The sequence below is a fragment of the Mesocricetus auratus genome, unplaced genomic scaffold (genome assembly GCF_017639785.1).
Source record: "Mesocricetus auratus isolate SY011 unplaced genomic scaffold, BCM_Maur_2.0 Super-Scaffold_100045, whole genome shotgun sequence".
In the NCBI taxonomy this organism is placed as follows: domain Eukaryota; kingdom Metazoa; phylum Chordata; class Mammalia; order Rodentia; family Cricetidae; genus Mesocricetus; species Mesocricetus auratus.
The window spans coordinates 9,493,231-9,508,472 of NW_024429222.1; the positions used below are offsets into that span (position 1 = coordinate 9,493,231).

The window sequence follows — 15,242 nt, forward strand, 5'->3', positions numbered from 1 at the left end:
ATAGAAAACCAGAGTTTGGACCCCCAGAACCCACGTAAGTGCCAGGTGGGTATGGAGATCTGGGAAGGCAGGACCCAGGGATCTCCAGAACAAGGTAGCTAAGGAGACTAGTTTCATTGATGATGGATCTGACACTGCCTGAGTTAGTAAGATGGAAGAGTTATCAAGGATAATTACCAATATCAACCTTGGGCCTCTGTTTGTACACTCACATAGGCAAAGCATGCATATGCACACATATACACATGCATACCATACCTACATACACAAGAAAATGGCAAGAGAATCCTGATTACTAATAACTGAAACCCACCCCCACTTGTCTGAAGCATGTTGGCTTACATAACTGAGTGACTGAAACTATACAAGCCTTAGGCATGTCTGGTTCCAAGTGAGTGCTGCACTGAGTGACCAACAGAGGATGAAGGACTCATCCTTGGCACTTAAGCTAGGGGTGAGTGAGACCTTAAAGCGTGAGGGACGACAGTTCCTTTCCTGTTGAGATTCTGTTTCCAAAGGGAAAAAAGAAGCCGAACAAGAAAGAACAACAGATGTCCGCTGCAGGCCTAGCTCGTCATTTACAAAACTCAAGCTCACTTCTGAGTATCTTCAGTGGTGAATCATCTACCGGCACACTCCAGTTATTTAGGAGTGCAGGAGTCAGAGCGGCCCCCTAGGAGCCCTCACATAGACCACCCCACCTGGTACAACTCAACCTTTTTCACTTGCCTGAAAAGAAGGTATTTGGTAGTGTGAGGTTGTTGAAGCCTTGTTGGTGAGGACAGTGGGCTTTCACTGTCTCTTCCCTTTTGTCTGTGATACAGAATTCATCCAGGGCTCCTGAGCAGGGAACACAGACTTTTCAGGCACATCTAGACAGGAAGTTAGGGCCAGATGAATAAAGCCCCCCACTTGTGCATCTTCCATGAAATGGGCTGAAATGGCTGTGCATCTCCCCAGAGATGCACATTACACTTAGCGAATGTCGAGGCCAAAGCACTGCATTATGTCAGCAGTGAAGACCACCCAGGGGGTGCTCCGACTGGGCCAATGGGAAGCCACGAATGCTACTTAGGTGTAGGCAATGAAACCAACATGGGATGAATTAACTTCACTCACAGGCTCTGTGCTGTCTTTATATGAAGCATTATAAAGGGTTCACAGTCCGTAGAGCTCTCTGTCATCTCCTTGCGACAGAACCAGTCATCTCACAGTCAGGTTTCAAAGAACAGTTCTGGATATTTCCAGAAGCAAGTACAGAAAGTGTAGCAACACTGTCCTTCTGTCCTGACCCTAAGATACTCTACAAGGACTCAGGTGTCAGGATCTGGGAGCAGAGTGAGACTAGGTAACAAGTACCAAGACGAGGACAGAAAAGTTTGGGTCTTGATGGGGACAGCCACTCAGCACTGAGGGGAGATGGGTTGACAAACAGGGATGGTCAGTGGAGGGAGAGATCTTCATCTATCCTCGCTCTAAACTTAAGGGCTGCCTTTAGAGAGGAGTCAGGTGTATGTGGCATTGCCACCTTGGGCTGTGAAGACTGCCACCCACGCCTATTAAAGTCATTGTTCAACCAGTGACTATGGTCAGTGATCAAGAATGAGGATGTCTCCACCCTCATAGAGCTCATATTGGCAGCTAATAATATGCATACAGATGAGGACATGTGTTATGTGGGGAGAGATGGAGGAAGTAAATAGTGGGGCCTGAGGAAGTGACCTTTGGAGCAGAGCCATGAATGTATCTCTTGTAGAGAGGCTCTTGGTCCTTCAAGACTTGCCTTGTGTGCATCTCAGCATGTGGCAGATTCATAGACACAGGCACGACCATGGGGTTGGATCACTCTTGAGACACAGGGCACCCCAGGAAGTTGTCAGAACCACTCCAAAGCCAACACCTGACCTGAGAGACTGGCAGTACAGAGAAAAGGAGCCCAGCGCCCCAGTGAATTGTGTAAGTTTGATAGCTGTTCCACGGCAGAGCCAAGACTAGATCTTGAGTCTTCTAGGTCAGGGTATGAGCTGCTGCCATCATTGCAATGTTTGATGCTAGTGACTGGAAGTGGGGCATTGTGAGGAGACCAGAGGTATCCTGACAGGAGGTAGACAGAGTTCCATAAAGCTTTGGTTTAACACAAGCTGGAGCTTCAGGGTCTGGCTAAAGACACTGGCCTTTGAAAGGTTCTTCTGTTTCACATGGTTGACAGTGCATTAGTGACCATTCTGTAGAACTCTGGGGTCCTCTGTCTTCAGGTTCAAGATCTGCATTCTCTACCGGAGTGCCTAGGCCCCAGGTGCAGACCGGCAGCTCCACTAGGAGGATGAAAGGGGCTGCTCCCCACCCCATCCCTACCCCACCTGGAGCATGGGGGAAGGGCAGATCTGTGTTGTTCCCCCACCCCCATGAGGGCATCAGAGGTCCTGCCCTGGAGTCACAACAAGTCCCAATCTTGTCCCTGGCTCTGTCTGGTGACAACTGGCAGCTGACATTTTTGCTTCTGGCTAGAGTTTCATCTTATTAGAAATGGCATCTTTATAATAGATTTCTGCAAGTCATTGTCAACAGGACATGTCCCTTGTTTGTACCAGTTGCTCCCCTGGGGGCATTGTTTTGCCTATTACTATTATTTTAGAACTTCATTCTGTATTTTTCTACTATTAGCATGTCAATCTCTCTCTATAGCACTAATTACTAAAGAACTTTTTTATTTTTTAAATAATTTTTCTCATCCCATACATATTTACCATTTAGCCAGTAAGTTTTTAACTGAATCTTTTATCTCCTAAAATTTCCAAAAGTCCCATTTGTACTCAGTCTTCATACAGTCTGGCCTGGGAGGCCAGGGCTCAACCAGCCTCAATCCAACTCCACACAAGCTCTGTTGCTTTTCTTCCCTGGGAAAAGCATAGTAGTCAGTCCCCGTAGCCACTGGATCTGAAAGTGGTGAGGGGTCACATTGCAGAACAAACTTCAGCAGGCGGTGGTGGAGTTGGATGATAATTCTAGGTCCATTCAGATGATGAACTCTATTTTCCAGTGACAATTCCAGGGTGACACAAAGCCACATGAGGAATGCTGGCCAGGATGGCTTGAGTTTGATATCCATGCTCTGTAAACCCCCTCCCCTACACACACACACACACACACACACCAATACTCAACAGCAGCCCTAAAGTGAGGCTCAGCCATATAGTCTCAGATCTGCCTTCAATATTTTGTATTTCGTACCTGGCTACTTAAGAAACACTTGTTAGCTGGGTATGGTAGCATATACCCAAAATGTCAGCACCCCAGAGGCTGTGGCACAATTGCAAATTTGAGGTCAGTCAAGGCCACACAGCCAGACTCTGTCTCAAGGGGAAGACGACTTTTTTTTGTTTTGTTTTGTTTTGTTTTTTTGTTTTTCAAGACAGGGTTTCTCTGTGGCTTTGGAGGCTGTCCTGGAACTCAGTCCAGGCTGGTCTCGAACTCACAGAGATCCGCCTGCCTCTGCCTCCCGAGTGCTGGGATTAAAGGCGTGCGCCACCACCGCCTGGCTTGGGGAAGAAGACTTTTTAAGTGAACATAGTATTCATCAAGAGATGAAGCCACTGTGGAATGCCATTTTGGGAGTGGCTATGCATGTGAACATGCGCTAGCCTGTGGTGTAGCTCCACCCTGTGGCAGGATGGCTGGTGGCTGCTGTCTTCCTTCTCTTTTGCTCAGCTGTGTGGGTTGGAATCCCTAAGTGTTCCAAGAGCAGGCCTGCAGAAAGTCAGGGCTGTGGAGTCATGGAAAGAGGAGGGGAGTTGCTCTTGGATTGGAGCAATTTCACAGGTTTGGGAGGTGTGCAGATGAACATTTATTTTAGTAGGTGAGCATGTTTTAACATATAGTTAAAAGCCAAAATAGACCTAGCATGTTAGCCATAGGTGACTGTGCCCCAGCTGCCACCTCAGACCTGCCCCTCCACTCTTCGTCATTCGCTCTGTTCCGGTCACTCTGGATTCTCTGTTGTCCCAGCCCACAGGTGCCCCAGGATGTTTGCACTTTCTGTTCTTTACCTGAAACTTCCTTTTACACACTATCTCTTCCTGTTCATTCAAGCCCTAGCTTTGCATGTTACTTCCTGATGGTTCCTCATGTTTTGTGTATATTGCCCTGCATTACTTGCTTGCTTACTTCCTTATTGTATGTGTTCCTCTCTTAGACTGTGAGGCCTGGCTCTACAGCAGTGCACGAGAAAGGCCCTATAGCTGCTGAGACAAGACTAAAGGTCTAGCCTTGCATTGGTACTGGTTCGCCTGCAGCTCTTAGCTAATCTTAGCTACTGCTTGCAATGCCAGCCCCTCCTCACACATTATTTAATACTCTGTCGTCCATTACAGACACTCCTTGTCCCCATTTTACAAAAGAGAGACCTGGCCCTGGGAAAGTTGGTAGCTTGCCTGTATCCACACTGTTGATGAATAGTAGAGTCAGATGTCTTCACATCTTACCAGGGCTCAGCATATGTTTATGGAGTGAGTGAATGATGGAATCTAGAGGATTTGAAATTCCGTGTATCCCAGAAGCTATTAGCAGTCACCCTTCTTCCCCTAGCCTATTGTACTGGGGTCTGATGGGGGTAACTCAGTCCTTACTCTTAGTGGTCTCTGAATTGGGTAGCCAGGTCAACTGCACTGTCCTTGTGGGAAAACAGCTGCAGTGACACTGACAACTGATGAATGGAGAAATGGTTCATCCAGTAGAGTGCGTGCCACACAGGCATGACGATCTAGTTCAGATCCCAAGTACTCCGCAAAGAGCCAGGTGCAGTGCTGCTTGTCTGTGATCCCAGTGCTGGGGAGATGGAAACACATAGAGCCTTAGCACTAATTGGCTAGCCAGCCTAGCTAAATACATTGATAAGCTCCAGGTTTAGTAAGGTACTCTGTCTCAAAAAAGAAAAAAAAAGTTGGAGAATGATAAAGGAAAACATCCCTGAGGTCTCTGGCCTACACATGTACATGTACAATACATATATGTATGTATACACATCAAAAGACAATTATAATAGGGACACTCAACAGGGACACGACAGAAGGGGCCTTAGGTGGAGCAATTCCTCCCTCCTATAGTGCTTCCTATCTGTGGTGCCCAGCTCCAAGCCGCTCTACCAGTTCCTACCAGCACCTCTAAACTTGGGTGCAGTTTGTGATGTCTCCCATACTGGGTCAATTTGCTCTCATACATCCTTCCTAAGAGTCAGCAGAGCCCTTCTATAGTAGCAAATGTTTGAACTAGACTCAGGGCAGAATTCTTGATGAATCAATCCCACCTGGAGTATGTGCACTGCTCTTACCCATTCAGCATGCATTCCTCCAACACCTAGAGACCTGGCATCTGTACACGCCTGCTGTATCTGGAGAGCTACTCCCAGCCCAGCCAGCTCCAGATGCTCTGTCAGCACTACTTCAGGTAAGCTGTCCCTATCCAGAGTGTGAGCCTTCTGGTTATAATTTCTTCTTATCACTTATGGTTTGAAACTCCTGTTCAACTTCTACAGAACTCCTACTAGGAACAGGCTTCATGCGTGCAGACACTGCATGTTGACTTATCTTGAATCCCCCGATGTTGATATCTTGTCTGGCACATAGTAGGGACCCAGATAATATGTGAAAGTAACTAAGAGATGAATGAATGGAAGTAAGTACACAGTCCTTGGAACTGTCAAGTCAAGAGACTCTTTCTGTTTACAGATGGGCCCATGTTTTTCTTACCTGGGATCTCCCATCATCCTCAGCTTCAGGGCCATCAGAGGCCTGTAGCACAATAGAAGGGCCTCTGGGACTTTGTCCCTGTTCTGTCATAAGCTAACTGTGTCCCTGTGGGCATGGCTCATATCTCTAAGTCATAATTCCCCACATGTGGCCTTGGAGCAGAACCATCGTGTGGCCCAGGCAGAGAGCATCGTTGATGAAACCATGAACTCTGTCATCTTCATTCACATGGTGCTGGCGTTGAGCATCATGACCATGGTGTGGCTGTAGCTCCTTCATTGACTCCTTACACTGACGAGAAAGGCAGGAAGCCAGGGAATATTGTAGGGGAGGAGCCCTGTGGGAAAGAGGAATATGGGCAATAGGAAAAGTACTCATAATGGCATTTGTTTGGGGACCAGGAAGCATATCTAAACGGTCCCCTTTCAGTCTTACTGGCTTGAACTAGATCATGTGGCCACTCAGCTGCAAGGGAGACAGGAAATAGCTCTCTGTGGATGAGGACAATGGTCACTGTGTGGCAGCCCACATAGCTAATGTATGTACCTGTCACTGCCCTTGGAAGATACCATTTTTAAATCATTGCCTGTGTATGTTCATCATTAGCCTTATTTTGACATCTAGTTTGAGTCCCCAGAAGGCAAGGAACTGGCCCCATGAGCCTGGTAATGCAATAGGACCAAATGAATGGTGTCAGGAGACCCCCCAGCTGACAACATTTTACTCTTCTATTCTTTTTCTTTGTCAACATGGTCACCTTATTAAATGTAAAGTATCATTCCCATTGAAAAATAATCTGTTGCAGGTCAGCAAGATAACTCAACAGGTTAAGGCACTTGGTACACAAGCCGGGAAGGCTGAGTTAATCCCTGGAGCCTACATAAAGGTGGACGGAGAAAACTGACTCCGCTAAGTTGTTCTCTGACCCCCACATGTGTGCTGTGGTACATGTGTCCAAAAGCACATGCACGCACGCACACACACACACACACACACACACACACACACACAAACAATATTAAATCTTTAAAAAGTAAAATGACCCATTCTTTTTAGATACCCAATGCCCATTTTAAGAGTGAAACAAACAGAAAGACGACACTAACAAAGTCCTGAATGCTGCCACCAAAAGTAATGATTGCTCTCTTCTGTTGCTCCAGCCTGTCCGTCCTCCTCCCTCTCCACAGCTTCCAGCCTGCACAGAACCCCCACTACACCATACCTGGTATTTTAATCTTATCCTCCTGCCCAAGTCCAGTGTTCTAACAGGCTCTGTGGAGCCCCTACATGCTAGGGGTTTCCTGTTCGCTGCATAATTACACATGTGTTCTGTGAGGCCAGGATTGTCATTGCCCACCTAATTGGGAGGTCCATGGCTCTAGAGTCACATTTCCACTGCTCATTGGGTCAATGAGGCCAGTGGTAACTGGGCACCATTATCAGTTATCACTGAAGCAATAGATCCCAGACAAGTGTCTTATGAGGGTCCATCCCTGTTCAGACACTTGAATATCATTAAGATGGCCAAAATGGGAAGTTAGGTTCCCCAACCCACAGGTTCTCTCAGGATGTTTATTTGATAAACAAGCAGAGGTCCCCCCCAAACACACACTCATGCTCATGTCCCTTTCCCACTGGAGTTTCTCAGCCCTCCTTTGTCTTCTCCTGGCAGGTGGAGGTCCTCCAAGGCTCACCTCTATGATGACTTCTCTCATGACTGTGACCAAATGCCAGACAAAATACAGTTTTAAAGGAAGGAGGTTTATTTTACTTTGTTGACTGCAGTGCAGTTCTTCATGGAGAGGAAGACATGGCAGAAGAAGTGCCTTGGTCCTTGGTGGCCAACCAGGAAGCAGAGAGAGGGGAATGGCGATAGTTGGCTGGCCTTTGTCTTTTTGCCTTTTTAACTAGCCCAAGACCCCAGTTCATGGGATGTTACCGCTCACCTTCAGGGGGTGTCTTCTCCTCAGCTAACTTTTCAGGAAATGACCTCACAGATGCACTCAAAGGTGTGCCTCATTGATGCTCCCTCTTAGAACCAACTGCATGCCCTCTTCTGGAGGACAGCCCCCGTGTACCAGATGTACCAGCAATCACTACAGTTGACTCCCTCCTGCCCAGGCAGCTGCTCTTTTGGTCCTGACCACAACACAGCGAAAACAATTGACAGCCAGCAGTTATGGGAAATTACCGCATCACACAGCTAGTGCCTGGCGCCACCAACCCCCAGTCTAAATCATTCAAGGGTTGTGGCAGAGGACGGTGAGACATGGCAGCCAAACGAACACTGGATCCAACCCAGTGATGGAGCTGTCTGTGTCCCTGCAGCTTATGACAGGTGTTCACAAGCCTCCAGAAATGAAGGAAAAACCTGTGCTGCTACATCTGTCACACTCAAGGGGGCCCATGATTCAGAGAAAGGCTGCCAAGCCAGATGATTGTGTGAGGTCCCTTCCTGCTCCCAAGCCTGTGATTCTGTGACCATATAAGGCCTCTGTGCCCAGCTGCAGTCTTCCTGCAGCTAAGAGCAGCTCCACTCTGGGAGAATCGCTGAAAAGAAGGAGAGCCAGGTCTGGGCCTCGTGCAGGATCCCCAAGGCAGCAGAGAGAGTTGTCGTGGGGAGGGCAAGGGTCCACCACTGACTTCCTCTTCCTGGATATTGGTCACCTACTGTGGTCAGGAACCCTGTCATCATCCCTCTCCCTCCATGTGCCCTCAAGATCACCTACTTAGCAGTGTTGTCAGGAGCTCAGAATCCAGCTGGCAGCTTCTGTCCATAGCTGAAAACTCAGGCTGCAGTCAGCCTTGTCTGGTCAAACTCCTCCTCCCATGGCTCTTCTGGCTTGGTGACCCAGGACATCCTCTCAGAGTCCCTGAGTGTTAGGTAGGCACTGTGAAAAGTAACTTGGCTTCCATTTGATGCCCTGGCTCTGCAGATATAAAAAGTCTGGTGGATGCCTACCCCAACACAGACAGGCACACAGGCGTGTGCATCCATACATGCAGACTGTGGGCTCCTTGGTGAGATATGTCTTGTACATTTGTGTACACACTGCTGTGTTTTCACCCTTACCATCTCTATGCCAGGAACCATGGAAAGCGAGAGGAGAGGTGGGTGAAACAAGATATCAAGGACTGGGGTAGAAACAAAGAATTAACAAGCAAATATGCTGAGAGATGATCTCAAATTATTGTTATCAAGTCATAGAACATTTTAATCATGGGTTGGATGAGTGACATTTGATTATGAAAAAAATACAAAATAGTGTGGCTTGTATCAGCCACATCAGTATGACTAGCTTTAGTTTCAGGCATAGATGGTTCTAGAAACTCACATGACATCACTGAGGCTCAATTCTGTACATTCACTCAGCAGGTCTGCATAGAGCTTCTCCAGTACACGGGACTGCTGGCTCATGGAGTCTTTCTTCTGCTTTCCAATCCCTAACCTTGCTGCCTCCGGGACCCAGGCCGGAGCCATCCTGTGTCACTGAACTACCCTGGGGTATACCTCTGAGGATTCTTAGGAGCCCCCTCTCCGGGCCCTTAGAACATTAGACAGGCACTGCAATCCTCATGTGTACATGCACAACACTGTGTATATGTGTGCATGCGTGTGTGCAGTCTGGGGACCTCTGGAACCTGGAAGTGAGGGCATGGGGTTAGGGAAGCTGCCCTGCCTCTCTCCATCTGCCCGTGGGTTCACCAGCTGTATGCCTCAGGGAAGTGACCTGACCTCACTGGGCCTGTCCCCTCATATGTAAAGAGGAGCTGGTGATTCTTATTAAGCCCAGGGCTGCTTTGAAGATTAGAAGAAATGCAGCAAGTGGAGTAGCACAGGGTGCCAGCCCTCTGTGCCAGAACTTTAAGAAACTGTATTTGGAGACTGACTTTAGAATGGAACTACAATTCCCACTGGCAGCCATTTGAAGTGTCTTCACTGTAGTCTCTCTCGCCATCTCTGGGTTTTTGGTTTTTGTGGTTTTGACGCAGGGTCTCTTGTAGTTCAGGCTAGCCATTAATTACCAGTCCCCTGCTTCCACCAGTTGGACTGGGATTACAGATATGCTCTGCCTCACCTCTCTGATTTCCCAGAACAATTTGCCAGGGAGGAAACCAAGACTGGGCAGCTAAGTTGTTTACCTGGGATGTACACAGTTCTTCAGCAGCAGAGGTGGTGTTGGATCAGGCCTGGCTGTCACATGAGCTGCTACTGTCGATGCTGTGCCTCACTGGAATGATATGAGGAGACAGAAAATAAGGGGACTTTATTTGATATTCACAAAGATGACATGCTAAACTCAGAAAATCAAGAGGAGGAAGAGTGTGTGAGAAAACATCATGGAAAAGCTTAGCACTACAGAGCTTGGCACTGGAGTCGGGATTATGGATGACACTTTCACTGCTGCCCAGTGTGAACCACAACATATTCTTGGGCTAAGCAGGTCTTCTGACTGTTTAGTCAGAGATGCTGTAAAACTTTATCTCAGGAAGCCAAATTTAAGCTAATATTTGCCAGGAATAACATGCATGACTTTTGAACATCTGCCCCAAATTGCATCATTTCTGCATCATTCTTTTGGGTCACACCAGACACCAGGCTGACACTTGATAGGACAATAATTTGCCTATCTGGGGGTGGACCAGGTGTGGTCGGAAGGACTGGTCGCTTAGAGATTTGGGTTCTGGCCTTAGTTCTGTCATGGATCTGCTGAGAGACACTGGGCCAATGGCTTAATCTCTCTCAGCGTCAGTTTCTTCTGTCAGATGGATATAAGAAAACCTAGCCTCCCTACCTCAGTGATGAGTGTGAAGATTAGTGTTGGAAATGATGGTTCCAACCCAGTGGGGAAAGAAATCCCTTTGCCAGCTGGGGATCTAAAGAACGGTTGCCCAATGTTTCCCTGTGCAACCTCTTTGCTAGAGAAATTTTGATGTGACCCCAGGTGTGTAGATATGTCAAATAAGTAAACAAATTAAACATTTAATGGTAATAGTCATTTTAAAAGTTTAAAATTAGCCGGGCGGTGGTGGCGCACGCCTTTAATCCCAGCACTCGGGAGGCAGAGGCAGGCGGATCTCTGTGAGTTCGAGGCCGGGCTGGACCGATAGCCTCCAAAACAATACAGAGAAACCCTGTCTCGTAAAAACCAAAAAAAAAAAAAAAGTTTAAAATTAAATCATACAGTATTATCATTTATTAAAGGTTAAATTTGCATATTAATAAGATAGACATACTTGCTTATCTTTGTTCATAAAAAATTAGATCTTGGCTGTATTTGAGACTGCAAGATGTTGTGTTTGCTCTGACATTCCCATGTGTGTCTCGCACACTCTAATTTACTTTTGAGTCATGTGTCACTCTTTTACATGCACCTTTCTTCACGCACCCCCACCCTTTCTTTACTGGAAGTCTTGCATGCATGTGTGTATTTGAAGGTGATTTCGGCCCTTTTCCCGTTTTGCCTCCATTTGAATAGCTCTTGTCTGTCTTCAGGTTTGTCAGCCTTCTGCATGTCTGATCTGCCATGAATGTCACCTATTGTTCATTTTCTGTATCATCCATTTCTCTCTGAAGTATACTCATAATCTCCTTTAATGTCCTAAAAATATTTAAAGTAGATGGTTTGCAATACCATGTCATGGTATCACTTCTGAATCTACTATAGTTAGCTAATGCTTCTCTTAGTTGTGAGCCACACTTCCCTGCTGTCTGCAGAGCTGGGACTTTTTCCCCTGGAGGGTGGTGCCATGCACATTACTCTGCTGAGTGTCTAGATTTTGTCGTTCTCGTTTAAAGGCTGTTTGTTGTCTTTATTCTGTTATTCTTTGAGGGGTTAAGTTAGTGTGGGCTGCTGTATTTTTCAGACTTGCTTTCTAGCGTTGTCGGGAGGACCTCAGGGAGCCATAGAGCTGTCTTAACCTAGTTCCTGTGGCCTCTGGCATCTCTGCTGAAGGCTCCAGAGTCCCCAGGGACTCCACTCTGGCATTTGGGAGGTTCATCTCCTGGCTTGGTGGAGTGCTGGCAAGTGTCCACCTCCAAGCCCCCTGAAGCTCATTCCCTCTCTGTGCTCTTCTTTGTGAGCTGTGGAGTTTCATCTATTCAGCCAGAGACCCCCCAGGAGTCCCACATAGATGCCAGAAACTCTCTCTGCAGTTCCTCTTGGTTCCAGATGCCTTGACTTTTGAGGGCTGACCCTCGTCTCTGCAGCCCACGAGCCCTGTGGTGCGCCTGGCTCCTCCAGCCCGTGCTGTGCTGCCCAGTGTATGCAGTCCACAAGCCACCTTCCCAGCCTGTGGTCCACTGTCAGAACATACTGCTTTCATCTGTTCTCGTCACTTCCCCGACTTTATGCAGAGAGCTAGTGTTTCCCTCTGGGACTCTCTGGGGTCACAAACCTGTGGATCGTTTGACTATGTTCTCCATTAAGAAGATTTTGTAAGAGCTGCAAAGATGGCTCAGCAGTTAGGGGTGACTTCTCTTCTTTCAGAGGGCCCGGGTTCCCTTATTTATTAGCAGTCACAAAACAATTCACAATTGCCTGTAGCCCCAGTTCTGAGGGATCTGGTGCTGTCTTCTGACCTGTGGGAGCAGTAGGCACACGTGGTTCACTTCATGCATGCGGGCAAACACTCGTAAAATAAATCTTTTCAAATAAAAATAAGTGCTTATAAAAACAGGTTTAGCACTAATCAAACCCACAAAATGTCCACAAAGTTGTTCTGCTCTGCTTCTTGGAGAAATTCAGATTGGAGACCCATAGCCAGCACCAACTCTCACTTTGCCGCAGGAGTTACTGTCTGTCAACCAGTGACTGGATGACTAAATGATAGCAAACCCATACAAAGGAATATTATTCAGCAATAAAAAGGAACAAGTCACTGAGGCATGCTGTAACATGGGCATATCTTAAAAAGACTTGCTAAATGGAAGAACCAGTCATAAACACACACACATATCATATAATTTCATTTATTTGGATGCCCAAACTAGGTAAATTTATAGAAATGGTGTAGTTTAGTGGTGATTTAGGATTGCAGTGGAAATGCAGAGTGATTGGTAATGGATACAAGGCTACTTTGGGAAAGGGGAAAAGGCATTCTATAGTTAGAATGCAGTTATGGTTGCCCAATCTTGTGAATTTGCAAAAACAGATGTTGAGCTGCATGGTTTAGGCAAGCAGCATATGAAATTAATCTCATATGCTGTTCTCAAGATGTTTGTCTGTGGTGTTCTCCAGGACAGAGAGGAGGTAATGAAGGCATGGACAGGAGCTTTGATGAGGTAGAAGGAAGGCTCAGCTCTCATTACTGAATCCTGCGTGTGTTACATGTATTAATTCCTGACCTTAAAATGATTCATACTGTCTATCAAAGCACAAATAACCCCTGATGTTGTCCTTAAAACTTGTCTTCTCCTTCCTTACTTCCATTTAAGACTAGTCTTGCAGTTTGGATGTGATTTCCTTTTGCCAGGATCCTTGTCAGCTATGAGCATGTATCAAAGGCTGCCAGAGGGTGTCACACTACCTCTGATCTGTGGTGTCCCCTGTGTGGACTCTCAGTTGTTGAGATCCATCAGAACGGGGTGACTCCAGCTAATACCAGCTATGGAAGAGTAGGGAAACATCCTCTGCTGGCTTTTCCTCTTATGGTGTGTATCTTACATGTGAAAGGTCGAGGGTGGTTGTTCATTTAAGCCAGGCATCACCCTACCTTCGTTAAAAGCACTGTGAGTGAGCTGTGGGTGTGGCTGCCATCTCCCCTTGGAGCACTGTCCTCACCTAGCAGTACATTGGAGCCTGGGTTTGGTCCCCACCAGTGGGAGGGGCAGGGATTGACAAGAGATTGAGATCCTATCTTCATTTGTTGAATTCTTGCAGGTATCTTGAGCAGTATTCTCTGAGTGCCTACAAGTCACCCCCCCCCCAGTGTTCCTAGATGGTAACAGTGAGCTTGTGCTGAGCGATCGTGTCTGCCACTCCTGTTGCAGCGTTTTCAACATTGTCTTCAGCCCCTTGTCCCTTTCCCTGGGTGTAGAGTGTGAAGACTGTAATGTTTCCTAATATTCTATGTTTCAGGTTATTATTCAGTAACTCAAACAAGTGGGGTTTTTGTTTTATTTTGGGTTTACAACCCGGGTAGGCAACTGAGTAATCCATTCCCACAAGACCCAGCTCTCCCACAGTTCTCCTCTCTGTGCGGCCAGGGCTTGCCCTGTGACCTGCGAGCCCTGTGCTGTCTGTGGACTGAGGACACTGTACTCATCAGGTGTGGTTTGTGCTTTTCCTGCAGGATCATCCATGAAGATGGCTTCTCTGGAGAGGACGTAAAGCAGTACAAGCCTGTTGTCTATAGCAACACCATCCAGTCTCTGGCAGCCATCGTCCGGGCCATGGATACTTTGGGTGTGGAGTATGGTGACAAGGAGAGAAAGGTAGGCAAGTTTCTGAGCCCCTGGGCGCAGGGAAGAGAGGCCTTTGTGACTCTCCCTCCTCTTGATAACGCCTGCTGGGACCAGGAGATCTTGTGCTCTGTGTGAGAGGGACGGTGGTAGTCACCAGCCTAAGCCATTTACCGATACCTGGTGAACAAAGGGACTTCTGTGACAGGCAAATCTATCTAGAAAGTCACCAACAAACAAAAGCCACCCCCCCCAAAAAAATCCTCTGGTCTGTTCTGTAGATGAGAAAGGGAGAGAGAATGTTTTAAGTTGAGACAGCACGGCTTGAGTAAACACCTGCCCCCAGACAATCGATCGGAAGAATGTTTACTGAACACAGCCCGCTTTGGTAGGTGCCATCTTCCTGCTGATGAGAGCTGTCCTTACCTTGTAGGAGGGAAGCAGCCTTGGAATTGCCCCTCAGTCCTCACACCAGAGATCTGCTTTCTGCCTCTCCTGGGAGGTGTGAAGCCCTCCTTCCTGTAGAGTCAGCACTCTGAAACAAGGGCTGTTTTCTGACAAGTGTGTATCTTACTTGCAAATGTTGGCATCTGCTGCAAGGCTAAACTACAACCACTGTGGAAAAGCTAAGTGAAAGGAAGGAGATCGAGAAGGAGGTGTGAAAACAACCTGAAAATTCTGTCCTAAAGCTGGACTTTGCTCTCCACCCACCCACCCAGGGGAGCAGCTGGAGTCCTCAGTGCAGCTGGCCTGTGTCAGAGCCTCTGAGTAGTCTGTGGTGACTTGACTATTGGGGATACACATTTCTCACCTCACAGACAGAAGCTGTCCTGGCCTTCTCGGGGTCTGACAAATTCTCTGTGACAGATAGCTTTACATATAAAATGTAATATGTTATGCACAAATCCTAATTCTGCAGGGCAGAGTCACCTCAGCTCAGGTTGGCACTTACAGGGCCTGGAGTAATGGGTGGCTGGCAGGGTGGCTCCCTGGGGTGGGCCATAGAGTCCTGACAGATGCCCTTCTACGTGCTGCTCCCCAGAGGCGGGAAAGGAAGCTGACAGCATGTGGCATGTTCTTCTCCAGCAGGCGGC

General features: G+C 47.4%; 1 protein-coding gene across 2 annotated transcripts in view; it reads left to right on the forward strand.

Moving 5' to 3' along the window:
* Positions 1-15,242, forward strand: part of Gnao1 (G protein subunit alpha o1) — a 154,560-nt gene that overhangs the window by 67,907 nt on the left and 71,411 nt on the right. For both annotated transcript variants that reach the window (XM_005079136.3, XM_005079137.4), the window contains exon 3: positions 14,040-14,181. In XM_005079136.3, the coding sequence (XP_005079193.1) occupies positions 14,040-14,181 (142 nt within the window). The remainder of the gene's footprint in view (positions 1-14,039; positions 14,182-15,242) is intronic.